The 27,932-nt window shown below is 45.4% G+C and overlaps 1 protein-coding gene across 2 annotated transcripts in view; it reads right to left on the reverse strand.

Moving 5' to 3' along the window:
* The window catches only part of CALB1 (calbindin 1), a 242,345-nt gene extending 215,160 nt beyond the window's left edge, over positions 1-27,185 (reverse strand). The window contains exons 1-2 of one of the 2 annotated variants that reach the window (XM_069621326.1): positions 26,588-27,185; positions 26,175-26,251 (exon numbers count right to left, since the gene is read on the reverse strand). In XM_069621326.1, the coding sequence (XP_069477427.1) occupies positions 26,175-26,251; positions 26,588-26,666 (156 nt within the window). In that variant the 5' untranslated portion in view covers positions 26,667-27,185. Of the gene's footprint in view, positions 1-26,174; positions 26,252-26,448; positions 26,483-26,587 lie in introns of those variants that run through there. The other variant, XM_069621327.1, reaches the window with a different exon arrangement.
* Between the last annotated feature and the right edge of the window lie 747 nt (positions 27,186-27,932).

Genomic DNA, 27,932 nt, shown 5'->3' on the forward strand with positions numbered 1-27,932 from the left:
GTCTTCTGGACCCGTTAGTCAGTTCACAGTTGGACTGGCCCTTCTGATTGCTGATCATTACGAGGAACTAGCCTTTGATGTTATCAAGTCACCGAACTACAAGATGGTTTTGGGATTACCTTGGTTGCAACACCACAATCCTTTGATAGACTGGAGAACCCAGACCTTGACCTTTTCATCCGAACGGTGTGCTCAAGAATGCAAGCTACCCGTTCCCACCAGGACCGTCTCGACTTCTCTAATAACGGACAGCAATGGGGTTCATCTATGTTCCACGTCTCTGGTCCCACAGGAATATTCCGAATTCAAACATGTGTTTTCTGAACCTGGCAACATACCCCTTCCTCCACACCGTTCTTTTGATTGCTCCATTGACCTGCTACCGGACCACGTTATTCCCCATGGGAAACTATATGCTTTGACACGTGACGAGAAGCTAGTTCTTCAGGAGTATTTGTCGGAGAGTCTAGAAAAGGGGTACATTGTGCCATCGAAATCGCCTGCAGGATTCCCCCTGTTTTTTGTAAAGAAAAAAGAAGGTACATTGAGACCCTGTGTCGACTACCGGCAGTTGAATGACATAACAGCCAAGGACCGGTATCCTTTACCCTTAATTCGCAGCATCCTTGAAACCCTGCATACTGCGCGAATCTTCTCCAAATTGGACCTCCGCGGAGCTTATCATTTGGTGCGCATCAGGAGTGGGGACGAGTGGAAGACAGCTTTCAAGACATCTTTTGGGCATTTTGAATACAGGGTTATGCCTTTCGGCCTATGTAATGCTCCCGCTGTTTTTCAACGATTCATGGACTACATCTTTGGTGACCTGTTAGGGTTATCCGTTTGGGTTTATCTGGACGACATATTGATATTCTCTAAATCCTTAGACGAGCATGTGGAACATGTTCGTGAGGTCCTTCATCGGCTGTCCGTCAATAACCTGTTCGCCAAAGCGGAGAAATGTAGCTTTCACCAACCCAGCATTGAATTCTTGGGATTTGTTATCAATCAAGAAGGCATTGGGATGGATCCCAAGAAGGTGCGAGCCATACAAGAATGGAGACATCCACACGATATCAAGGCTCTCCAACGCTTCCTGGGATTCGCAAACTTTTACAGGCGCTTTATCCCACAGTTCTCACAGATCTCGGCGCCCCTCACCAGGCTAACCAGCAGCAAGATCACGTTCGAATGGGATCTCGTGGCTTCCCGGGCTTTCGACGTATTGAAGTCGGCCTTTATGGCTGCCCCGATCCTGCGCCATCCCCAGGAAGAGTTGCCTTACATAGTGGAGGCCGATGCTTCCAGCTTTGCTGTAGGGGCAGTCCTTCTTCAGAAAGATCCTATCACGTTGGTAGAACATCCAGTAGCCTATTATTCTCGCAAGTTGAGTCCCAGCGAACGAAACTACGCGGTGATTGAAAGGGAACTGTTAGCCATCAAGACCGCATTCGAGGAATGGAGACATTTTCTCCTCGGAGCACGCTTTTCTGTGGAGGTGCGGACAGACCATCGCAATCTGCAATATCTTCGCTCTCTGCAATGTCGGACTCCTCGTCAAGCCCGGTGGGCCTTCTTCTTCTCTCCGTTTGAGTTCCATGTTACTTATATCCCGGGAACCTCCAATACGAAAGCGGATGCGCTTTCCAGGTCCCTGGAAAACGTAGATGGGACGCCCTGTCCAGAACAGCCACTGATTTCTCCTCGCCATTTTCTGCTGGCCTTGTCCTCTCACCTTAAGTCCATCGCGGAAGCCACTCGGTCGGATCCAGAAAGAACGTCCCTTCTTAGTCGGCAACTAGTATCAGAACGAGACGGACTGTTGTTTTTTCAAAGAAGACTCTACATACCCAGAGGAGCCATTAGAAGGGGCATTCTACACGGATTCCATGATTCACCCATAGGAGGACATCGCGGGGTCAGAGCCACTCGAGAGTTGATATCCCGACAGTTCTGGTGGCCTGGTTGGGCGACCGAGGTCCAGAAGTACATTGACAGCTGTCCAATATGTGCCCAGTGCAAGGTTCCCAGAAGACGACCATTGGGTTTGTTAATGCCCACCGAAGTGGCTCCCTATCCATGGCATACCATCGCCACCGATTTCATTGTGGATTTGCCTCCATCTGAAGGGTACACCTGTATAATGGTGGTTGTGGACAGCTTCACCAAACTGGCCCATTTCATCCCATTCCGGAAAATCCCTACAGCTACTCAAATGGCTTCAGCGTTTCTGCACGACATCTACCGGTTGCACGGCCTACCGGAGAAAATCATATCGGATAGAGGTACCCAGTTCCTTTCATCATTTTGGAGACAGGTGTGTGGTCATCTGGGAATACATAGAGCTCTAAGCTCAGGCTATCACCCACAGACAAATGGGCTAACCGAAAGGACCAATCAGACTTTGGAGGGGTACCTCCGCTGTTTTGCCAATGCCACACAGTCTAATTGGAAAGGTGGGCTAGATCTGGCCGAAGTATCCTACAACAACACTGTTCATGCCTCCATTGGAGTCAGCCCATTCTTCTGTTCCACTGGTCTACATCCTCGGTTAATGCCTTTTCAACCAGTTCCGTCTAGTACTGTTCCCTCTGCTGATGGTCTGGTCTTACACATCCGGGAACAGCAAGAACTTGCACACAAGATCTTAAGTGAAGCCAAGGATCGGATGAAGAGACAGGCAGACAGGAAGAGGAGTGCAGAACCTAATTTCCAGGAGGGCGACAAGGTGTGGTTGTCCTCAAAGAACCTGCCTCTCCGCAATCTGCCCGTCAAACTGGCCCCTCGATATTTGGGACCCTTTGTTATCACCAAACGGTTGTCCTCTGTAGCCTTCCGTCTTCACCTACCCTCTTCCTGGCGTGTACATCCCGTTTTTCACGTGTCCCTGTTAAAACCCTATGTGGTCGATGATTATGGCCGCACCTCTCCTCGTCCGGCCTCTGTTTTGGTACAGGGGGGCCCTGAGTTTGAGGTACACGAGATCTGTGATGCCCGGTACCGTAGAGGGGTGCTCCACTATTTGGTTGACTGGAAGGGGTACCCGGCCTGTGATCGTACCTGGGAACCGCGCCAGCACGTGCATGCTCCCCGGCTGATACGTGAGTTCTACGTACGGTTTCCCTGGAAGCCTGGGGCCCCGGGTCTTCCTGGGAGGGGGCATAGTGTCATGTCACGCGGGAGACTGGGGTCTGCCGCTCCCATTTCCTCCTGGCGAGTCTACCCGCGCGTTCGCGTCTGGGGACTCGCCGGGAGGGGAGCAACGGATTACAGGGCCGGCGGCCTTCGGCGCATGCGCGGAGGTCCTCTCTCTCGGTTCCGCGCATGCGCCGTGGGGGCTTGCCTTCCAAGCCTCGTTCTGGGTTCGCCGGCGCCCGGAAACGGAACGGTTTGCGTTCCAGGCCTCTCGGGCGCCGGCGGCCCATAAAAGAGGCCGCTAGTCAAAGCTGCCCGCGTCTCAACGCGGTTTGCTTCGCTTTCCTCGTTGTTCCTGCCCAGCCTTACCTGTGGCCTGTCCTGGGCCTACCTGCCTCCAGCCTTACCTGTGGCCTGTCCTGGGCCTACCTGCCTCCAGCCTTACCTGTGGCCTGTCCTGGGCCTACCTGCCTCCAGCCTTACCTGTGGCCTGTCCTGGGCCTACCTGCCTCCGGCCTTACCGGTGGCCTGTCCTGGGCCTGCCTGCCTCCAGTCCTTACCTGTGGCCTGCCCTGGGCCAGCCTGACTCCAGTTCTTATCCGGGTCCTGTCCTGGGCCTGCCTGCCTTCAATCCTCACCTGGGTTCGGCCCTGGGCCAGCCAGCCTCCAGCTACTACCTAGGTTTTGCCCTGGGTCAGTCTTCCCTCAGCCCATTCCGGAGTTCTGTCCTGAGTCATCATTGTGTAGAGGGGACTTATCCCACACTAGCCTGCATTCCCCCTGTTCCATCTTGGGCACGTTCCTACAGTTCTCTAATTGGCCAGACAACTAGTTCCAACTGTCCTCACTCTTTCCTGTCTTGCCTGACTCCGAATCTCTTCCTGTGTACCATTGGAACTATCTGCACCAGCCAAGCTCCTTTGCCTACTACGAATACCTTTCTGCTACACTGGTCTATCTATCAACTGTCGCTGCACTGAGGTTCTTGGAAGATTCATGGTCTGGACAACAAGCTCTACCTGGACTATGGTTCCCTCCATCTGAGCCTACATCCTCTTGTCACGCTTACCTGGGAGAGTGCCTTTGTGACATTGGGGGTTGGTCCATCCTTCACCCAGTTCCTCATTTGGGTGGTGGAGAGGCTGATTCCTCGTGCCGCTATCTCATCAGTTCCTGGACTCCAGACTGGCGACCTCTGCGAGACCAACCACCAAGACTACAGGTACGCGGTCCTCTCGGGCCAATCAGCTTGACAGTTTTACTCTAAGATGACACACACTCTTCAGTATGTGGATTATGCATAGGATGTTTTAATCTTTAACCTAGCAACATCATGACTATATACTTGATAGGCAGAGCCGAATGAGGCTTCACTGAGGAACTGGCAGCCATATAAGCACCAATAAACTGTATGTGACTGTGTGCTTGGACATCGATTAGAAGAAGACCTACCATTTATTCAAGCCATAGTGACACAGCTTACATTTGTGATACTGGAAAATGAGAATGATTAGGTACTTTGCACTTTTGCATTGTGAACTGGATAAATTAGAGTCATTGGTGCGTTATTTGCACCCATAATCGGCTTTGTACATATATATGTATTGTGGTTTGCTATTTGGTATGTGGTGATGTTTTTAGGTAGCATGTATGTATGACTGTGAGAGTGTGCATTAGAGTTGTGGAGAGTAGTGATTAATGATTTGGTATGTGAATGTAAAATTGCTCTTATGATTGTCCCATCTGTATCATACTATACATATTGCTTCGTAGTTTACAGTAAAGAGAACTAATACATATATTTTGAAATATAACAATTGAACTGTCATCCTGACACTGCAGCAAATCTAAACTAATGTGACATGGGAGCTTCGTTTGTGTCACATCTCATGTATGGGCAGGTTGAAGTGATATGGGGCTACGTTCTTTGTAAATCTCACCCCATCTCTTCGTACAAGTGTAATGGCGAGTGTCCATGCTGTCGGAGGAAATGTCTGGTGGAAGTGGGTGACTTCTGGCATTTCCCAATGCTGCCTATTTGTTGTGGTGTAAGTCAGAGTTCTCACTTACATTATGTTACAGAAGGGAACCTGACATATGCAAATCGTCCTTGACCATACCATCAGAGTGAGCAGTCTCCCCCTTAATGCTAGGACAAATCCCTGAGACAAAGGAACACAAGCAATGACAGGGTGGTTTTTGACTTCTCTGCCTTAATTGGTGAAGCAGAGAGGGTGTCCCTAGGAGAGACAAGCTCAGCGCCCACATCTGGTTATACACCCCGCACTAGGGAACAGTTATAATTGATGGGTGGAAATGCTCGAACCTTAACACTCAAATGGAGCGATTACTCAGTAATGTCATTAATTAAACATTTTGGGTAACATTCTTCTAAAGTATGTGTTGAATTACAGAAAATATGTGTGCTACAATATGCAGAATATAGGCCCTAATCAATATTAGTTCGTAAAGCGCCATATTGACCATGCACAATACATTGGAAGAATTAAGGTTATCATTTAGAGTTCTCCCCAAGAAACCTGTCTTGGGTCCACTGTGTGTTAGATTATGTTAATGAACATGTATATTGCACCCATTACAACCATAGTAGTGTATGGTGCCCCCGCCTAGGAAAACCAGACCGGGGTCTGTGGGGAAAAAGGAAGAGGATATAGAAGACAGGATAGGTGAATCGGCAATAGGACAGAAATGAACAAACAATGGAAAAGGCATGAGGCTGGTAAGGGAAGATGATTGTGTAATAGGGCTGTATGTGTCATTCTGATTAGTATCCGTGAGGATCAATGAGCTTGTTACAAGCATGCGCATTGGCCCTCGCCGGGGCATTACCCGGCTGACAGGCCTCCCTCACTACCACGGCTCCAGGGATCCCTCTGCGACTGGCCGCTATAGAAAGGGAGAAGGAACTTCATGTAGTCCCTTCTCCCTGTTCCATGGCAGCCATTTTGTTTATTTCTGTTTACATTGATTTCAATAGCTGCCATGGAAAGGGAGAAGGGACTACATGTGGTCCCTTCTCCTGATCCCCGGCAGCATTTTTTTTGCTTTTTATTCTCGAGTCGAAAAACGTTTGCAGCACCGTTTCTCAAACAATTAGTATCCCGGTACGATGTGCCGCTATACTAATGGCAATATGACCCTCGGAGGGGGGCCGGTAAGAGACGTACCCTATAATTAGTGTAGGTGTGTAACATTGAAATATTTAATATAAGTTGACAAGGGATATCATATTTTACCATTTTGTTCCACAAGGTGTTGCATATGACACGATTGAATGCTGATGTCATATCCAATTATGCCATATATATTGGACCACTATCGCGGCTCTTGGTTGATTCTAGAGTATGAGCTAGGATAGATGCACTTAGCGGCGTACCCATGTTTTTTCGAAATCCTGTTTGAAATTCTGACAGGGTGCCATGTTCTTGGATGAATATATCCAGATCCTTCAAAAGTAGAATTGAAAACACCTTTGATGCAGCGTCCATGAGGGCAATAGGCCTATAGGTGGCCAGATTTGATGGGTCTCCCTTTTTGTAACTGGGAATAATGATCTCAAGAAGCCAAAATGATGGCATCATCCTGCTTTTGAAAATGAACTCAAATGTAATTTTCTGAATAACGGCCCAAAATGATGGATCCTACTTTTGCACACAGGATGGAATTCCATCAGGTCCTGCGCTTTTGAATAGTTGAGTTTGTTAATTGCCCATTCAACGTCCTTTAAGGGCCGTTGACATGTCCCCATGAGTGATATGGCAAGGATAGGAGACACAACATCAGAATGCATCAAAGCGATTTAATAGGTTTTCTCAAGATGCTGAAATGGAAGAATTCAATACAACATGAGATCTATTCACATTCCTGATAGATGCCCGTAAGGATTTAGTGCTGTGCTTGCGTAAGTAGCATATTATTTCCTGATTATCCAGATTGTGCAACTTAATTTTGATTACTTTAATACTATTCTTATAGCTCTGCATAATTATGTTTTTACTAAATATGTATTGTAATGAATTCACAGCCTTTCTTTTAAGTGCCCTCAATTCCCTGTTTTTTTTCTCCATTTTAGGATAGCTATCTCAGTATTGTAAGTGTGAGTATCACATATACGATTATTGATTCGACAATTAGCTAAAATGTTAAGCTTAGCTTTAATGATATAATTAGTGATTTGCTCTACTTCTCTGAAGTTTCTCCCCACCAGAGCTTGATCGCCCACCCCCACAAAGTTCTTGTTGAACTATGCGAGTGAGCTTTCTACAGGGTTTCTGATTCCAACGTACTGAGATGTAAGGACGACCAAGTTCAATCACCTTCAGTGTAGGAATATTTTTGTGTGTTGTGTGCTCTAAGTAGACCTTCAAATTAATGATCAAGTGATCGCTAAGACCTGGATTGTGTGTGGTCACCGGAACGCACAGATGTAGTAGATTTGTGGAGACAAAATGAGTCGATATAAGATTTATGGCATCCACGTTGCCATGTGAAATTGGTTGCGTTTCAATCGGGCTCAACAATTTGGACATCCCAATCCATTAGGAAGGATACCCACTTTTGCCCTCTGAATTTGTTTTCCCTTTGCTTGCTACTCTCATTTGACCATTACCTCCTACAAGATTTCACGATGAGCTAAAATCTCCCTTATGACTGCCACATATTCAGGGTTATATAAAAATGCCTCTTCTAGAAGCATCCCTAGTGCTATCAGAACCGAACCAAGGTCTGATTTTGCAGGGTTCCAATAGAGACATACAATTAAAAGAATGATGTTAGAATTACCCTGAATGGTCATTTCAATTGCTAATAATTGATCTGAGGAGAAGAAACATTTTGACTTTGCATTCTCTTTATTGCTTATGAAAATCTACTTAGGGGAACTGCAATTGCAGGCGAGGTGTCAGTGAAAAATCCATCAATGTGGTCCTTTTTGACCGTCATAGGTTCTTGAACCAGAAGCACTGTGAGTTCCTCGCTACGATGTAAGAGATTTAACCAGGATTCTAGATTGGTGTTTCCACAATAATTCCAAGACTTCAAGTTAAGGCCTTTGAAGCTACATAGTTGAAATCACCTGTTCAGAGATATGAAGGTTTTTATTAAAGGTTAACAGTACCAGCCAGGGAGAGGAATTGTGTGATCACTCCATCACTTATCCGGGTCTGTGGCTCAGTTGACTAATGCATCCACTACAGGTACCTGTGTTTGACCTCATGGTCACAGATTCGAATCCCAGCAGGTCCACTCAGCCCTTCATCCTTCTGAGGTCGATAATATGAGTACCATTAAGTTGGGTTACAATAAACATCTGTTATTAGCGCCAAGATGCCCCTTTGGTGGTGAATGTGCGCTTTACAAATACGCCTGTTATGTTATCTCTGGGAGCTTTTGTTTTGTCATCATTGGCAGCATCTGTTTTGGTAACTTTGTCTGAATTCTCATGAGAATCCACAAAAACGTGAGCCACTTCTGAGTTTTTGAACAAATGGAGATGAAAACCGAATTGAGAAAGGTCCTCCCTGTGTTGTCATATCAGTTTGGTGATAACGAAAGAATGGATCTGACAGATCATTTGGTTGTTGTTGACCATTGACATTGCCACCCATTCTATGTCGTCTGAGCTGAGAATCCTTAGTGACGGTATTTTAAAGATGTAAGAGCGATTTAGTCTGGAATTGCCATTTGTTTTTTGGTCGTTCTCCCATCCTAAAATATTCACATTCTGGAGATTAGTCTCTGAGGCTTCTTTGACTACTTCATTTTTGCTCTTTGGACATACAGGCCCATTACATGATCTATCTGCATTGATAATATTCATCTGCGAGGCTGAACTTGCCTCTGTTTTCAAAGTGTCCGTTGATGGCGGAGCAAAAGAAGTAGATGACTGAGGAGTCAACCCACTTATGACTTGAAGAACATTAGATAAATCGTTAGGATTAATTACTGGAATGGACTTGGAGCAAACCTCTGCGTAAGATGCATGAGAAAATGAAGATGCTTTTGCTTTTTTGAGGCCCACAATTGGAAAAGAATTTGACATTTCGGTTTGTTTTACACCAATTGACTCACTTAAAAGATGCATTGGGACCTTCATTAAGTCATTGATTGTGAAAACACCAACTTTGCAATCGCTAGTGGCACTTCTTCTATAATTGATTTTGTGTTGACACTTTTCTTTTCTTTTAATTAGATGCAAGGGAACTTGAGATAGACTTCAAAGGGGAGATGCTCTGTTTAAGCAGAAGGTGAATTTTACTCTCTGCATTTAATTGGTCAAAATCTAAAACTTCATCCTCAGTGGATAAGGCACAAATATTTTTTATCGATGTTATGTCCAACGATCTTACCCAGTGGTAAATTCTTGGGTTTTTTGCAGGCCTTGTCCATTTTCTTGTTTCTGTTGTCCCTTCTTTTAACAGCCCTGCGTTCTAAGCAACTAGTTCTGCGTGAGAAAAAGTGAACTGAGTCTCCTGATTCGTCTGGAATCGAAATAGGTTCAGAAAAAGAAGCCATATTAGGATCCAGACTTTTGTGTTCTTCTTCTATGAGATAAATTAGTGGAGATGGACTATTTGGATCCTCACCCAACGATGCTTTTCGAGAACAATCTGTCTCATGAGTTGGATTACATGTGTTTGAGTTGTTAGAAAGCAGCTTTTGAAGATTTTGGATGCGGATTTCAAGTTTATTAATTTTTCATGAGTTCGAGCTGATAGATTGCCATACTTCCCGACTACAAATTTTCGCGCTATCAGTCGTGATTGTGGGAAAGGTACCCCTTACAGGAACACAGGCTTTATCATACAAAAGAAGTGTAAAATCAGTATCATACGTTTGAGATGAGTTATTCCTACTGCAAGTACGCATAGTTTGACATGTAGTGGATGCCATGGAAGCAATTTTATTTATCGAGTAGGTATATATTTGGCAGACTTAGAGAATTTGTGAGCAAGTATGAAACCTTCGAATTTATTCATTTTAGCTAAAATGTCTCTAATGGAGATTTTTATATCCCTAATCTCACAATGTGGGACCTCATGGCCCTTATCTAATAGGTTCAATATGCGTGTGAGAATCGGATATGAGTATACGTCAGGGCCATTGGGATTTAGAGAAATATTAATGCTAGAAGGTGTAGTATTTAGGTTGGTTGTGGACTTGTCATGAGCTAAACTATCCTTTACATTCTCTGCTTGCCATTCGTTTTGGTCATTCACTTGATCATGCATTTCATGCTAGTCTTTAGATCTTACACGGACCGAAGAACTGGCCATTTGCATAAAAGAGTCATTTTTATTGAATGCTACTAATAGCTCCAAATTGCCCTGCACCTTTTTGTATGAATTCATGTGAGTGAACAGGCAGACTTCCTTTTTCGGACCAGGAGAAGCAGATACAGAAGTTGACGGCCCAAGCGACAGCCTTATGCGTTTGCCCAATTAAGTCATGACCACAGGGGCTAGCATAGAAATGTCGGATTGCGAATTATTGTGGCATTCATTATGTTGTGATGTCATAGGGACAGATAAAGGATACTCCAGGTTGTTTATGTGATCCTGAAGAACAGATTTATCAAGATCATACATCTCAAGTAGGGAATATGAGAGATGTTCTGTTTTGGAAGTTGAGAAGTGATGAACTTGCTCTCTAGTATGATTTATGAGAGAAGCCTGCTTCTGTGTTGAAGAACACAATCCGATTTCTTTGTTGAGGAGAGACCTATTTAAGGGCTCTTCCCGAAATAGATCTTTCTTGTTGGGCAATTTGCTTGATATTGCCTTGGTAGAAGGTCATTGATCAATAACCACAGCATCCTCAACAGGTGTCTCCATAAGACATCTGCCGCTCCAGAGACTCCCACCATTGTGTAATTGAAACGGTAGGTTTATAATGTTTTCTTTTTTTAAAATATATATATATATTTGTTGTGTTTAGAATAATTGTAGAAAGATCACTTTTAAATAGTGACGCAAGCATTTTTTGTTGATTTGCGCGCAATAACCATTCGCAGCAGATGTGTACCTGTTGCTAACCGGGTAGGTTCAAGTTAAGTGACTTGTACAAAAAAAAAATGTTAACACTACTTTATTGAACCTACACCAAACACTACAGAGGGGCAACCCTCAAATTGTTGAAATTACGAACCATAAATGTATTGAAATGTGAAGTACAAGAAGGAGTTTGCTTTGCCTCCGTCCGTTGTTCACAAATTGCTACATAAGAGGCGGTTTGGATAAGCAACAATGTGTAAGGGGACACGGTCACAACAACGTTTGAGTGTATCTGGTAACACAAGATAAACGTGCGTCCAGTCTATACGTGGTAAGCAATTTTTTTTTTCCTTTGAAAAAGGTCAGTCGCATGAAAGATTATGAGACACGTGTAACGCTGTGCACATTAAATTGCAGCAGAATAAGATCAGATAACCATAACAGTGAATGTGCGAGCTTAAAGATGATTTCACATTTGTTGCTTATAGGGTGGATTGCTTACCGTCAAGTAGCTGTGATGAAAAGTGTGCAATAACGCACCGTTCTAACCACAAGAGTAACAAATCTGCGTTAACAAAACAATAAACCTCACTCGGCCATAAGCCATCCTCAAAGCCAAAAAGGCGCTTCCGGGCACTTCCCGGTGCGCGCGTGCTGGTGCGCGCAGCAGTGCCTTCTTATGGTGCTGCAAGAGGATGGTGGGCGGGGCTTTTGGCAAACTATTAAAACAAAGCAAAATAGGCATGTATTAACACTAATAGTGTTACATTAAATGTCCATATAAGTCCAATGTAGATTGGAAGCTGTCAGTTACACAATTCAAACCTTGTCTTCACAAGTAAGCAGCAAAGTCGAGCGGAACAGCAGCAGAGCAAACAGCCAAACAAGCACTTCCGGGCACTTCCCGGTGCGCGTGCACTGGTGCGCACAGCAGTGCCTTCTTATGATGCTGCAGGAGGATGGTGGGAGGGGCTTCTGGCAAACTTGTCTTCACAAGTGAGCAGCAAAGTCGAGCGGAACAGCAGCAGAGCAAACAGCCAAACAGACACTTCTGGGCACTTCCCAGTGCACGCGCTTCTAACTATAGCCACAGGGGTATTACCTGACAGGTAATTCCCCCCGCTCCTTCGGGTTATATTGCCTAAGTGATGGATCAAGCGTACTGCTGTTCAGGAAAACAGGGAAAATAAATCGGTCCTTAAGGCTAAGCATTTCACTCAAGGCAGTTTCTTGTATATTGTTCCCTGATACTAGAATTAGTCAGGGCATGGTTGTGTGGAGACTTCTTTACCATAACAAGTTGTGAATACTCTCTTTAATTAACAAAGGGTGTAATCTAGAAGAGCTAAACAGAAGTGGCTGTTCCAAGAGGTGGCCTTGAAGAGAAGGTGGGTGCAGAGGGGGTTACCCCTCCCCAGCCTAACCAAATCCAAAGACTTCATAAAGATCTGTTTTTATCTAAATGAGACTGCCAGACAAGCGTACAGATGAAAATGCTTACTTTCACACGAATTAGAAATTCTATAATTCTACATAGAACGTTCAGTCCACGAGGAAACAGCAGTATATGTGGAAAAGACAAGTCCCCAGAATTAGCATCCAAGTACTTGCCTCGAACCGGGCATCGAACAGTGGCCTGATTTTCAACGCGTTTTCCAACGGGATTGCGCCATTGTAAAAAGTTTTTCTAAATCAGGCGAGGAGAGTGCACCAGTAATGCCTGCGGATGCGCAATCGTCTCGAAACGAGGCTTGACTGAGTGACACAGCCCAGGGAGTGATACTCACGACGCGGGCTGACGGAAAAGCCAGGCCTGCAGTGGAAGGAATAATGTGTAGTTTAATGGTTCTCCCGTGAATCACCGCGTGAGGGCGGGGAGGCGCGAGACGGGAGCACATGAGAGATTCTGAAACCAATGGAAAAAGCAACGTAATGCGCAAAACAAGCGCTACTCTGATGAGTGACCACGCGCGCCATTGCAATCAGTGGGCAGGCACACAGTGGTCGAACTACGTGTTGAAGAAAGTAGCGAATATGCTCCTGATAGACGTGCTTGTCCAATCTCTGGACACGTTTTGCACACTGGCTGGAGGACGAATGGAATCTCTAAATCCCTGGTGGGCACAAGAGTCTAATGGGCCATGCTGGAGTGGGTATTATACCATCCGAAAATGACATTCTGTACACCTTGATGCCTGTGGCGTTCCTTAAACTCGCTGCTAGCGACTGGTCACTTTAAACGTTGTCATCGAAGGGGAGGTTGGAGGTACAGCTCTGATATTTCCTCAGAATGATCGCTTTCTTGATAGTTTAAAGGAAAATGTTTCGGAATATTTGTATTTGACCTACATCTAAATCCCCCGTAGAGCCGCATTCAATTAGTGGCTAGTGGCGTGCTTTTACACGAACGCCATCATCGCTGGTATTTTCAAGGCTGTTTGTACTGACAGCCAATTAACGCTGCTTCCCCGGGCCGCCGCCATTTTAAGTCGGTGGTGCCTGGGACATGAAACGGACCACCCTGGGCCTCCTGTGCATGAATATTTCAATGTTCAGGCTGACTGCTGCCGGGGAAGGGGGTTGTGGCGGGAGACACTGTCGCCTCTCTGTTTACAGCGTGCTTGGATCTGTCGGCGTTCTGGAAGCCCCAGCCAGGAGGCACCGAGGGCAGTTCCCCTTACAAGCCGGGTCCCTGACCCGGTGTCTTCTGCTCTGATGACCGAGTACACATTTAAGAAGCTGCGAATGTGTTTGAAATGATTTTTGGTTACACGAACGTGATGTGTGCTATATGGTATCAAAGGTACTGAGCCATTTATACCAGGGCCTTTACACCAGGGCCAAAAGCAAATACAGACGGACAAATTCCGAGAAGCAATGAGTTCGAGGCTGAGTGGAGCAGGGCGAAGGGCACTACAATTCATGTCATGCTTTGTTTCATCTGAAGTAACTCCAAAACCTGAACGTGTATTTAAACCTCTTGATTGCAAGCAGTACTCAATGTGGGTACTGAACAATACGTTTATCAGGACTTACTTTGCAAATGCTATTGACACATCTGGCTGCTGATGTTAGGAACCCCGGGGATGGTCTGTGGACACAGGAGTTGGAGTTCTGCACATGCTTGCAACCCCCTTCATTGTTAGGGCTCCATGCCTGGGTATAACCACAGAGCATGCTTGTGATGCAGAGCACGAGGGCACCAGCTAGGGTCATAGCACCTAGGGTGTGGACACCCTATGCTTTGGTTATGCCTCAAATCCAGTACTTCCAGGGCAGAGTCTGCACTCAGCGAATCCAGGACACAGCCAAAGACCGTGCTCTGGACACAGTTCCTGCAGGCCTCAGCTTATGGCTGTGTCTTTCGTGTAAGCCCTGGCCTGTGGGCTCTGCAGCGCGGAAGACTGTGCCCTGGACACAGTTCCTACAGGCCTCAGTTTATGGCTGTGTCTTTTGTGTAAGCGATGGCCTGTGGGCTCTGCAGCGCGGAAGACTGGGCCCTGGACACAGTTCCTACAGGCCTCATTTTATGGCTATGTCTTTTGTGTAAGCCATGGCCCGTGGGCTCTGCAGCACGGAAGAATGTGTCCTAAAAAGCAGTGTTCCCGGATTTTTCCAGAAGTCTTTGCACCTTGTAAAGTGAATGCAAGACACTGTTGCATATCGTACCCAGCAGGCACTGCACCAAGGGTTACAAGGTCAAAGTTCATTATTGCAAATCCCCCCCAAAAATGACTAAACAACTTGTGTTAAAGAAAGTAATGTTTGTGTGGTATGGCTATATAATGACATATATCAGTAAAATACGCCTCAAATGCCCAGGAAAGGCGGTTACATGGGAACATCCGGACTCCGAAACCGATCTGTGCAAAACGCAGTATGGAAGCCGCCACCCGAGAAAGCCACTTCGTAGAAAGACGCGGTCACCTAGTTAAATATCCCAGGCAACCCTGCCGGCAAGGGAAGAGCAAGTGTGGAAAGGCCGTGAAGGGTTCCCTGAGGTTGAGTGAGGTAGGAGTCAGCTAGGACACAGGGGTGCCTTGCGGCGAGGAAGAGAAGTACAGCACCCTCCCCCATAAAGAAAAGCGTAACTCTAGGGGATCTGGTTGACCAGTCCCTCAGAAGTTGTTACAAGTGGCAGCTCTGGAGGCAAGTTAGGGGGAGCAGTAGGGAGGGCCAGGGGGTGGAAGAGGGGCAGAGGAGGAAGGGTGGTATGCAGATCTTCCCCTCAAAGAAGCTTGCAGCAGCTTGAGGAAAGTGGCGTGCAAGGGCAAAAACAGTGGCACCCCCAGGAATGTTTCATAGGTGTGGCCTGATGAGGTCATTGGAAATCTTAGCGTGGAACACCAAAATAAACACATAACCGGCAGGGGGGCCGGCCAGCGTTTTTATAATGGTGGCCGTGGCCCCCCTTGACCACCCCGCTGGGCAAAAGGGAAGAAAGGAGCGGTATTATTGGCCAGGACCGTGAGATGCAGGGTTGATGGTAAATCAGTGCTGAGAGTAGGGAGTTGCTGTTTCGACCATTGATGGCAACAGGGAGATGTGTAGGAGAGCGATCTCTCCAGGGAAGTGTTATCACATGGAACCACAACTTCAGATCAGCTGATGTTAAGGACATATCACAACACCCGAAACAACGTTGGCATTCACCAGGTATGGATAGCACTGCAGTCACCAGCCCCGCTTCCTAAGGACCGCCCATTACTTCAGAGATGATATCACAAATGGCATCACTTATGACATCACTCATATATTCCTATAATGACATTGAGAGTTGTTGTGGCAAAATAAATAATAAATATGGAATAACAAGCCTGCTTCATTAATATGACTCATGAATGTGGTTGCAGTAAATATGCTTTTTTGTTTTTTAAACAGCAACTTTGGGATTTGTTTTCAGTAGAAATATGTTTTCCCAGTTGATCATTGCAGTATGCAGAAAACGCTACACCTGGTTGGACGATCTTATTTGTGCTCTGTTTTCTGCTTACAAAAAGACGTTTGATGAACCCCTTAAGTGCCAGGCTATTATGCAAGTCTATGCAAAAACGATGATCATACTAATCGTTTGTGGTTAAACTAATTCACAGCTGCTCTCTGCAGGGCAGGCCTTCGAGGCAGCAGCGCCCTGGGCGAATTGTCACCCACCGCGTCCCTGCGCATCCCTGGTCAACAGGGCGAGAGGTGGGCTGGTATGGGGGACAGGAGTGCCACAGTTGTTTTGTCCCCCCTTGCTCCGGCACCTCGCAGGGGTTAATCACTGGAATAGGACACTCATGCATGCCAATGCATGAGCGCCCTAGTCCAATGAAAACCTCCTGGCTCCCGCATCAGAGCAGGGAGGTAATCATCATGTGAATAGGGTGCTGCACCCTACTGTTATTAAATGCACCCCACCGCCGTGGGCGCATTTAATAACAAAAGGGTGCCTGCTGCACCTTTTTTCACTACACCAGCTCGGGGGAGCGCTTAAAAGACTCCCCCGATCAGGCATTGTGGGGGGCTAATGGCACCCTAGGGGGGGCATGGCGTCCCGGGCAATCATCCAGCCCGCACCCCCTAAGGCCGGCTCTGGCTCTCTGTAATGTCCCGTTAAGAATGCAAGTCAACATACCACCACTTTTATGGGGCACTAATTGCATGGTATGATTTAATTATTCAGCGGGTTTGTTATGCTCAGAAACCAATGAACTTAATTGATCAGGTTGATATTTCAGGCTTTTGATTGACATCCATACTTCACAGGACTGACGTCATATGGAACGATGTATTATGGCATCATGCATTAATTGTGGGTTTTGAAGCTACGGCTCATTTTGCAATGATTATAGCCCAACAAATGTGTTGGGGGTAGTGTAGTAGCTGTTTTTCTTTGGAATGAGCCCGTCGTTAATTCCATCAAGTGGGAAAAAAGCAGGTTCATAAACATGACAATTTAGAGTGTGCAAAAGATGGCATAACGTGAAATAACAGATCTCGTGTAAAGATCAAAGGAAAGAGTGCACCATCAGGTCAACCCACTCACCATCCCCTCCGCTTTTCCACACCTTCATACCACTCACGTACTACACATGCCCAAAAGGGGCAGCAAAACTACACACAAACCACACACCCACCGCTAATCACAAACAACCCAGACACTGGACGCTACCCCTCCGGACACAGCAAGCCCAGTGCACGCAACCAAGCACACCCAGAAAGCCGACACGCACAGACACCAGTTTCTCCTTGTTCTGCAGAATTCAACAGAACAGCACAACTTCTATCCTATGTCTCGTTCCTCACTAACCAACCCCACCCACTTTTCTTACAGAGCCACGTGAGCGCCTGGAGATTATGCAAATGGCAGTGGTGCACGGTATAAATCAACATAACATAACAACGCTGTGGGTTGGACTGCGGCCAAGAACGTGTATAGACCAGAAAATAGGAAGTGAATGTCGTTGAGAAAAAGAATGGCCTATTCTGTTCCGCGTACACTGTATCTCTCTGAGAAACAGAAACTGTGTTGCAAAGTGTGGAGCTAAGTGCTTTCAGTAGAAGCAGAGAGGAGTGGCCTCAACCCGTTACCCAAGGAGAGTCAGTCTGCGTGTTTTCTGACCTGCCTTCTGGAGCACTTTTATATGATGTGCAACGCCAAAGCGCCTGCGACGTGCAGAGATAAGGACTCACCTTTGAAGCAGTTGAAGCAGAGGAGTGGTGTACCAGGATTTTACCATCATGGCATCATCTGGAGCACAGGGTGCTGAGGTAAGTCCTAATTGGCATAGTTATGCACCCAAATCTATAGTTTCAACTATGCCGTCAGAATATTGGACTCTAAACCTGTGTCATGACGAAGAAGCTACTGTGGTGTCTCCTGCATCATCTAATCTACTGCCGTGGGCCCCCTACCGAAGCACCAAAGTGGGGAAGATCGCAACCTATTATAGAAATCATTTAAGTAAATCTCGGCTAACAAACCTGCTTTCAATGTTCAAAAGCAGCAGACATCCCTTAGGATTGATCTCAATCTTCAGTCGAAAGGTATCCCGCTTCTCGGGTGGACTTCTTGAATCTGTGTGTGAGGCTCGAATTAAAAGCCAAGGGGGAAATATGAGTTGATGGCCGGGGGACTTCCTGGATGCCTCAGGATTTATCTGTATTTGTGGGATGTATCTGTATTTGTGGGAGAGTTGACTCCATGCAGAATTCTAGGCGTCCACCAAGAGAAGCGATCTCAATTAAAAACATCTGCTCCTCCCTCGTACGTGGCCATCCATGTAGTACTTCAATCCCATGTAAAACGATACCATGTCCTGCTAGGGCAAGTCGTTTCTAACAAAGAACACTTGGGGGAAATCCTCACCATTTGCAAAGGTTTGAAATTGCACACACTGGCGAAGGAAGATAGGGAAGGCGGATCATCCTCTCACTCCAGCACGTGTCTGTAGACTTCGCCGCCTGTCCAAGAAGTAATCATGTTTGACTCGCAAATGGATAGGCCTACCAAACTGGATTCCTCTTTATCCCATATGGAAGCTCAGCCTTAACATCTGAACCGGCAGAGCAGGACGTACATCTGAAGAAACCTGCCAGAAAGTATAAGCACAAGCATTGGCAATGCCAATAGTTTGAGCTTTTATGTAGGCATGCGATAGGCATTTGCCAGACACTGGCGTAATGGTAGTGAATGGCCATTAATGAGAGCATCTGCAAAATGGTGCGAAACCTGGGCATATAATACCTCGACCTATCTAATACCTATACACAAGTCAACACGGCTTGTTTGTAACAGGACTTCAGTGAAGGACATGCATACTGCTTATAAATCAAGCGGATGAAGGCACATGGTTTAGGCATTTTTATTACACCAGTTGTGCATTGACAGTTCCAATTAAGCCATTAACTCTAAGAAGAATGCCTTGAAAAAATACTGGCAGTCACTTTGAGCACAACATTTAATGTTACTGCTTGACAAAGCTAGCTAAAAGAGATCCCAGGAGGATGTGCTTTAGACATCAAGAGGCAGGAAGTGGGTGCGAATGGCCATAGCGATTAGCATGGCCATGGGGAGACAATGGGTGGGTTAATAACAAAACAACAGTAACAGGCTGTGTCCTACTCATATTCCATCTCCCGCCTACCTGTTCTCTAGTGAAATAGTGTTGACTTAGAGGTGGCACTTGAGCTCCACCTAGTAGCCAAAACTAAAAAGGGGGCAAAAGGGAGCAATATTGGGGAGGGCAAATACGAAGGACCAATAGAAGAGAGTAAATTCATGCAAGGATCAAATAAGTGTTTAGGCTCCAGAGAAGTCATCATCAGCGATGCTGATTTATGGTGAAGATCAATGCTTTGTAATACAACAAACAAAGAATATGCAAAAAATGACAGGGCAGTAGAGGGGCAGGAAGAAAATGGCTGCAAATTCTCTGCAGAGTCAGAATCAAGACATTAGGACCTTCCTATAGCAAAGCACCAGAGATGTCATCATTAAGTGTGAACAATCACAGTATGTTTGTGACAAGGTGGCTTACAAGGAGAAGCAAGAGTGTATTTTACAAGAGCAAACTCCTGGCTAAGGTACAGGAAGTACAGTGCCCACACATTCAAAGAACATAGACTTCAGTTGCCTTTCCCAAGACATGATTAGGGGGATGAAAAGGAAGATCTATTTGAGGAAGTTAGACCAGTATTGTAGAGGGGGTAGACTAATTCTACTATCTCAGATGGTATGCTACGACCCCTTCGGGAAGCAATATTTTTGATGTTTTATAACTTTCCTCTAAATAGAGGATGTGTTCTGCAGTTTTTTGATGAAATATCCCCTCCCACTTAGACTGAGTACCTCATAAGATTTCGTTCAGTTGGATTTCATGATTTTAATAACTTACCAAAGGTTCACATTTATTTAAACTCCTGAGCACATGTAAAAAGATGTTTGGTGAAATAGGGGCACAACAGTTTTTCGGTGCATAAAGAGGTATGGGACTTTTTTAATAATCATAATTTATTTACAAGAAGTTTGGTTGTTTTTTTAAAATCCACTTGTAAGGGGGCTAGAGGTCATCCAAACAGGGGCCGTGTGTTGTTAACAATGATTTAAAATATTCTTCTAGTGAAGTCCTCTGAAATCTAAACTGGGTGTAATTATTTATTATGGATTCAGATGAATACGAATGTACCCACTATCTGGAATCCTGGATGATAATTAAAATGTATAGGCATCGTCACAGGGTGAACTGTGTTTAAAAGGTACAACATACCTTAGAAGCATGGTTTAGTAAAAATGGTACTAACAACATAACAACATAACAACATAACTTTAGTGGGGAACCTGAATGGAGTTTGCCCAGACAACACTGGGGAATTAGAGCAAAGTTTGGTTGGGAGAAGAATGATCATCATCAATTATGGGATAGATGTAATTGAATTCGAAAGGGATGGTGTGGCATAGGGATGGCTGCATGCGTTTTGATGATTATTAATGTCCGGGACAAAGGAACTATTCCAGGAACTTATAGCTGGACTAACGGCAAGACCAAGTATAGCATTGGTTACAGTTTTGTGTCTTCAGTGTTATTAGATGAAACTTGACACTTGTCAGTTATCGAACCAAAAGCAATGGATCATGGATTTCTGAGGGCCAGCTCTAGTCTACATATTAAACTAAGTTCTGCCACCTTTAAAAGAGGGCAGCTGAAGGTAAATTGTGTAAAATAATCCTATTGGCTGGTCTAAAAGAAACACTTAATGACTAAGTGGGTGGAGTCCAATTTAACCAGGTTTAGGGCTATGTGTTGGCCTTTAAGGTTACCTACGTCTAATTTTTCAAATGCCATGAAATAATGGATAGACTCATTTATGCCCTGTGTGTCTACATCTAGAATAAGGAGGCATTATCATATGGCAGCAGAGGGAGTGTAAGATGCTGCTGCTAACATCTGATATTGGGTGGGAGGAGTGTGGCTTACTGCAGAAAAAAATATATATATAGTATTCAAAAGGTTTGCAGTACACAAAGTACGTTTACATTATAGTTCAGGAGCAAACCACTGAGCCCAAAAACATGAAAAGATAAACAGAAGGTTACAATGCACAGCTCTAGACAATTTTACATTGATGCATTAATGCATGGACAACTACCCGCCTTAATCTAATGCAAAAATAGAATGCCAGTACACACACCTGATCTCAAAAGAAGGCAAAGAAAAAAAAAGGGAGCAGGCCGAGGGGAAGCACCCATGGAAAGAGAGAGACAGAACCCTAGAGTCGAAGAGCATGCAGATACTAATCTGTCTACATAATCAGATTGCCATGTTGAAGTCAAGATTCTGAATGGATTGGACCAATACGAGGGAGTATAGTCTGCTAAGGGTTCGGCTCTGGTTCATTCGCTATCGTGTACATCAAAATTCCTTATAACCAGTTGCAACCGACAGTGCATTACATCTCTCCAAATCAACCTGTGCCTCCAGCATCACTTCCTCAAGTCTATTAAACATTACAAGTGCCAACGTAAGTGACAATTGGGCTGCTGTCATAAGTCGATGCCACAGATCTACAGAAATAACAGCACTCGAAGAGTTGATAATGGGTTCAAAGGTAGCAATCCTACTGTCCGTACACCTGGGACAATAGAGAACCAAGTGCTTCAATTACTCTATTTCCCCACTGCAAAATCAGCAGACACGTTACTCCGTGGGAATCCCCACTAAGGTCGGGAGACAGTTTAGTCTGAACCTAAGATACGTGGGAATCCCCACTAAGGTCGGGAGACAGTTTAGTCTGAACCTAAGATACAAATCTCTCAGTTTAGACGTTGGGAATTTTCTAGATACATTCTAACTTCCCTCATTGGTAGATACAGTATTCCTTGTCCGCTCTATCTTTTTAATCACCCCAAATCTTGCAGATCTTCGGCAGTATCCCAACTTTTGACCTTTGCTTTTAGCACTGCATCTGATACAGTGTTATAAAAACTGGTTGAGAGCCCATCCAAACATAAAATGACACCCAAATGCCAAGAAATGCTGGGAGCATTGCCAAAGAACGACTCTATAAAAGTATGAGGACTCTTAAATGAGGATAAAGACTGTCTAGTTAGAGTTCAGTTAAATCCCATAGAAAAAGGGGATTGGAATCGGCACCCAAAGTGTCAAATTCAGTCTGATTTGAAAGTAGCTCATAATCGGTTATGCCATAATTCAATCAGTTGGGAAGAAAGGATTACTTTGTTATTTACAAGGTTAAAAAATGTAACGGCCCCTGTACCGGATGGTCTGGTGAATGTGGTTTGAAGGCCTCCCTGTGCACTAGGGCAGACATGTTACATACTTTATTTGGGCAAATTGTTCAACAAAAAACATCACTATCGTCCTAAACCAAGTCACACATTATCCAGATTTACAAAAAAGGAGCATGCGATAATCCCATAAACTATCGGCCGATTTATCAACAGGACAAAACAGGAAACATGTTTGTGTTCTTAATAATGAAAGAACTGCAAGCATTGATTCAATAGAATAATATCTTCAGTCAGGCTTTGGGAAGGGTCAAGGTACATTAATGAACATTAAGGAATATTTCGGAAAATACGCTTAAATCTAGGGGTCCTTTCTAATTCAGGTAAAGCAGTGGATCTTGCTTTTATCGGTTACACAAGCGCCTTTGACATGATAATAGAAGACAACTGAGGACTACATTAAATAAGTTGGTGCTAAAGTTGTGATTGTTAAAACGAATAATTGTATTTCATTCAAATATAGTATATACTATTAGACTTAATAATGATGATGCCTTTTCGAATACTAATGGCAAAGTCCTCAAGAAAGGGCTGTTTACTGGCCCTCTTGCCTATTCAATCTTCATATGTCCGCTATCGAAGAAACGCTGAAGTCAATCAATAACGACTCGCCTAAATTGGGTGCCACAAGGTTTCTATGGTTATGCTCCGCGGATGACTTGGAAACCTTTGATCAGACATCAATAGGCCTAGACACGAGTCTGAAAGCACTGGAGACTCACACTACCGATAATCGATTAGTCCTTAATGTAAAAGAGACCAATGTGATGAAATTCAAGCGGTCGAAAGTTAAACACATAAATTACGTATGGTATCTTGACCATAGACCCCTAGACGAAAAACAATATCTAACATATTCAGGATTTGAAATTAGGAGTACTTCAGAAAAATGGTGGTTTCATGGTTTCCACTCATTACGTATTACTGGCAAAAGATGGTGCTCAATTCATTGCATGGGATAGAAATGCATCTGCATGTGGATGAGACCGAGCTACATTTCTTGGAGGGATGGATCTTGAGCTATTTCTTAGACTTTCTTCCTTCCTTACTGGTCTAGGCGATCTGGTCAGAACTAGGCCTTGTGTCATTATATGCCTTTTTACAATTTTAAGAAGTAGTATGTGTTATGTTAAAATTCGATTTTCTTTAGGCAATTCCTTGTTCATTTACATACATGGTATGCTGCTGTGTGGCAAAGAGAAGGGCATTGAAAAACACAAAGTGGCATGTGAATCTTTTATGCATGCAACACAATTTGAATTTAAGGCTGTAATACACGATCAGAAGGTCTGGAAGCCAACTGAATTGAAGGGAAAGATTTTACAGTGGGACTGGGTGAGGAATGTGGAATATCTTGCCAAAAAGCCCTCACGGGTGCTTTAAATTCATATCCAGAATTGGGACTCAGCCAACGGTATGCAAGACAGTTCCCAAACAGACACATAGCCAACTGTTGATCTGTTTTACATTTAATGTGCTCCCCACACAACAGGTTACGGGGCTACGAAGGGACTGAGTAGACATTTATGAGTATGCAGCCTGTGTAAAGTTCTGTGGATGGGCGAGACTCTAAAACATCTCTTTATGGACTTTCTTTTTCTGTGTAATCTTATACAGAAATTGTTTATTTGTTTTGTTTACAGTGAAGTCCAAGTTTGCACGGGAGAATTTTTGACTTGTTTAAAGATGGGCAGACAGACATCTCTAATATTTGCAAATTGTCTCATTTTATAATGAATTATATATAATTCGGAATATGCAACATTGACAAGACTTGTGCACTTTCTTCCAAAATATTAGAACAGATTCCCAAATGATCGGCTCTGTAAAATCTTCATAAGATTTTGATTCAATCCTTTGGAATCTTTAGAGGCATTGGGCCCTATTTGTGGCATCGACACAACGAACCACTTGTGCAATTAACTGGAGGATCTTAATATTGGGAAATTTGTTAATGATTTCAGTTGGGTGGTTGATGACCAGCTCTGGTTACTTTTAGTGGAAGGATTCCAAACATCTTTGCTCATGGCATAATTACAATTCCTCAAAATAATACACAGACTTTTGGGTGAATCATGGTATACAAATGGGTGTTAGGAATTTGACACAATTAATATCTCAAGAAGGAAAGTAATTTGAAAGACTAATTTTCTTATGTATTATGTATTTTGTCTTCCTTAATGTATTTTATGTAATATAGGATATTATGTTTATATTAATTTTGCAAAATATGTATTTGCTTTGGAGAGAAAATCTGTGTGTACATTTTTAATTAACGATCTCACCGAAAAAAAGTGAATTATTCATGAAACGGCAATCCTGTATGATAGAAATGTAATATTCTGTGCACTAATTGCTCAGAAATATTATATTTGTCTTTTATAGGTAAGTTTGTTTATCTTGCATAAGGTATGCTGTGAACTGAGCACAATAAATCAATATTAACATGAAGAAACAGTGTCCAGTTAAAGTTTCGAAAACAAAGGATCGAATGACCTTTTATTCGAAAGTCAAAGGGTCGAAAAAAAGGTTGGAATTTTTTTATTTATTTATTTATATATTTTTTAGTTTGGTTTGGTAAAAAAAGTTTTTTAATAAAGAAAACGGGGGTTAGGGGTACCCCCATATAAAAAAAATAATAATAATTCGAACCTTTTTTTTACCCTTTCACTGTTGAATAACAGGCATTCGAACCTTTTGATTTCGATACTTTAACCTAGAACCTGAAGAAACTACATCGACTTTATCGGAGATTGAAATTAGAGAACTATGTCATGTATAAATTACGCGTTAATATTTGACCAAACACAACCAAGCAGAGGCAGGTCTTGCATGCCCATGTACAGTGCTTGCAGGACACTCTGTCGGGGGTACTGCTTGCGTATCTGTGCTTATAGCCGGTCGTGAGGGGTCCAAGTCTGAGCTGAGCTATATACACGAGCCAGAGAAACTCTATGCTCTTGGCACAGCGCAACTGCCTGCAGTGGTGCCAGCAAAGATAGTAAACATATGCGCATATCCATAGAGGTTTACAGCGAAAAAACACTTTTTGTTGACTGTCAGAACTTTATGTTCATTGTTTGTTTTGAGGATCTGTTCACGACAGGCCAGCAAAGAAAGGCGACACTCCCATTACCTCCCCTCCCACGCGAGAGTAGGGGCTCCGCCAGCTCTACAGTCGACGGTTCCTTGGTCACTGCCTCACCAGTTTTTAACGGTTTTTCTAGAAAGTGCATGTGTGCACTGTTTCCACTGAGGTTTGACACCACCAGAAATCACTGATCTCCATTCTAAGCTTAAAGGGAACTATGCTTCAACACACAGGGGCTCAGGGTTATTCCTGGGTAGCGCGCGGTTCTTCTATGTAATGCGCAGCCGTTTGCAATATGCAGCGATGGTTTATGCAGAAGACAGAAGACATGCGAGCAGTCAAGTGGGGTCACTCTAGAGCAGGGGTATTCAAACGTTTTATGCCCAGCCCCCCTTTGAGTAAAAATGTTGTTGCCAAGTCCTCCTTTGGGAAAAAAGATTGTTGCTAAACCCCCCAGATGCCATATCTGCTTATATTTTCTATTAAAAGCAATCACCATACTCCTTTTTGGAAGAGCCCCACGGGCCATGGGGTGGAGATGTGGGGGGAGCAGTTTGGGGGGGGGGGGCAGCTCCACAGTCTGAAGACCAGTGCTCTAGAGATTGTGGGAGATAGGTTGAGAAAGAATGACCCATCCGTCACCTACCAAGCCCGCCTTCTTCCGCGCCTGCAGCAGTTCCTGGATGAAATTCTGCAGCTCCTTCCCTTCGATGTAGCCATTTCCTGGAAAGAAATGAAGGCAATCGTTACACGCGGACCTGGCTTCGAGCGCGCGCAGCGCAAGACCGTGCACTGACACAGACAGGAGCCCGTCTCATTTCCAGCCCGCGTCCCTTTCGGAAACACTGCACCCCTCGCGTAAGAGGGCGCGTTGCCTGCATGCGCTAGACCTCGGGCAGGGACCATGAGTGAGGTCCTACCGGTCACGGGCTTTGCCATCCGAACTCGACACCAAACTCGACTCTAACAAGTGTTTCTGAATCTATGAACACGCACACGTTGCTAGTGAGAGACAGGCCGTCCTCGGTGAGGCCAGCTCAGAGTGAGGTTCATAATCACCGTCTGTGTCGTAGTGCCTCCAGATGTCCAGGAACTGGGACGCCGAGATCTCCACTCCTTGCAGGTGAGTTTCTGCCATGCCGACGCCGGGGTCTGCGGCTGGCGAGGTGACGGAGCTCAGGCTGCCGCTGGAGTCTGTGGGGAAAGAGGATGCTGCGGTGGACTCGCAGAGACGGGGAACTCGAGGCGTTAGTGGCGTCTCGGGGTGGGGCACGGGCAGAGGCTGCAAAGGCTGCTGTCAGTGCGGAGAGAGCTGCGTGCGTGTGTTAAAGTTGTAGGCGAGGTGAGTGGCCACCGGCTGCTGCAGGTGTGTGCGGTGAGGTGCAGGGTGGCTGCAGAGGCTGTGCGGTGGTGACAGGCGTCAGGCTGCTCCTGGTGTCTGTGAGGTGGGAGATGGGGCTGCTGCTGCGCTGGGACCTGTCCGCGGTGCTGACCGAGCATCCAGGGTCCGCCGCTGCATTCTGCGCGCTGCCACCTGTCGAGTATATATGCCCCCGTCCCTTGCACCCCGCCCCTCCGAGTGCACACACCACGCCCCGTGCGCACCTGCTGGAGGACCCCTGCCACAGCACACTGTTCTTTTCGCACACCTCTTTCTGCCTCATCCCACCCCAGCTCTTAATGCACACCTTCTACTAGCTCCTAAGGACCCCTCACCTCCTCCTGGCTCCTCCCACTCAGCCCACTTCAATTCTCTTGTGCACACCCCTCCTCATGTACCCGGGCACCCCGCACACCTGCTTCTGACTCTTCCCCACGCTCCCTCCCACCTTGTACTGCCCACTGCTCGCGGGCCCCCGCAGACTTCTCTCTTGCCCCTCACGCACATTTCTTTCGGATCCGCAGGTGTCCACTCTCAGCTCCTCCCGCACAACCACGCGTTCCCTCGCTACACCTCCGACGGACCGCCCGCAACTCTTACCAGCCCCCTACCTCCATGCAGCCCTCACACTGACTAGCACTACACCGCACGGCACTGACACCCACACCGTCCAGGGTCCCCTACCAGACATGGGGCAGACTTCATGGGACCTTCATGGGGCGCAGGGTCTCCGCCAGCTCCCTGGGGCGAATTCGCATAACCTCCAGCCACGAACCTCACACACGAGACTCGAAACCAAAACCAGCCTTCAGAGACGCCCACCCCCGTTAATTTTCCTCAAAATGATGTCTTTGCTTGATCCCATCCCTACCATTTATGCGGCGGTCTCGTGTTCTTAAAGTTGAAGGAAGAACCAACAGTCACATATTATAGAACTCTGCCCCCCCCCAACCCCCTCTCCAACGCAAATCAGAAGTGTCGGGGCTTTACGGCGTGCTGCCAGGCACTACTGCACACTGAAAG

Source organism: Ambystoma mexicanum, chromosome 5q (assembly GCF_040938575.1).
Source record: "Ambystoma mexicanum isolate Mex_15411 chromosome 5q, UKY_AmexF1_1, whole genome shotgun sequence".
NCBI classification, from domain to species: Eukaryota; Metazoa; Chordata; class Amphibia; order Caudata; family Ambystomatidae; genus Ambystoma; species Ambystoma mexicanum.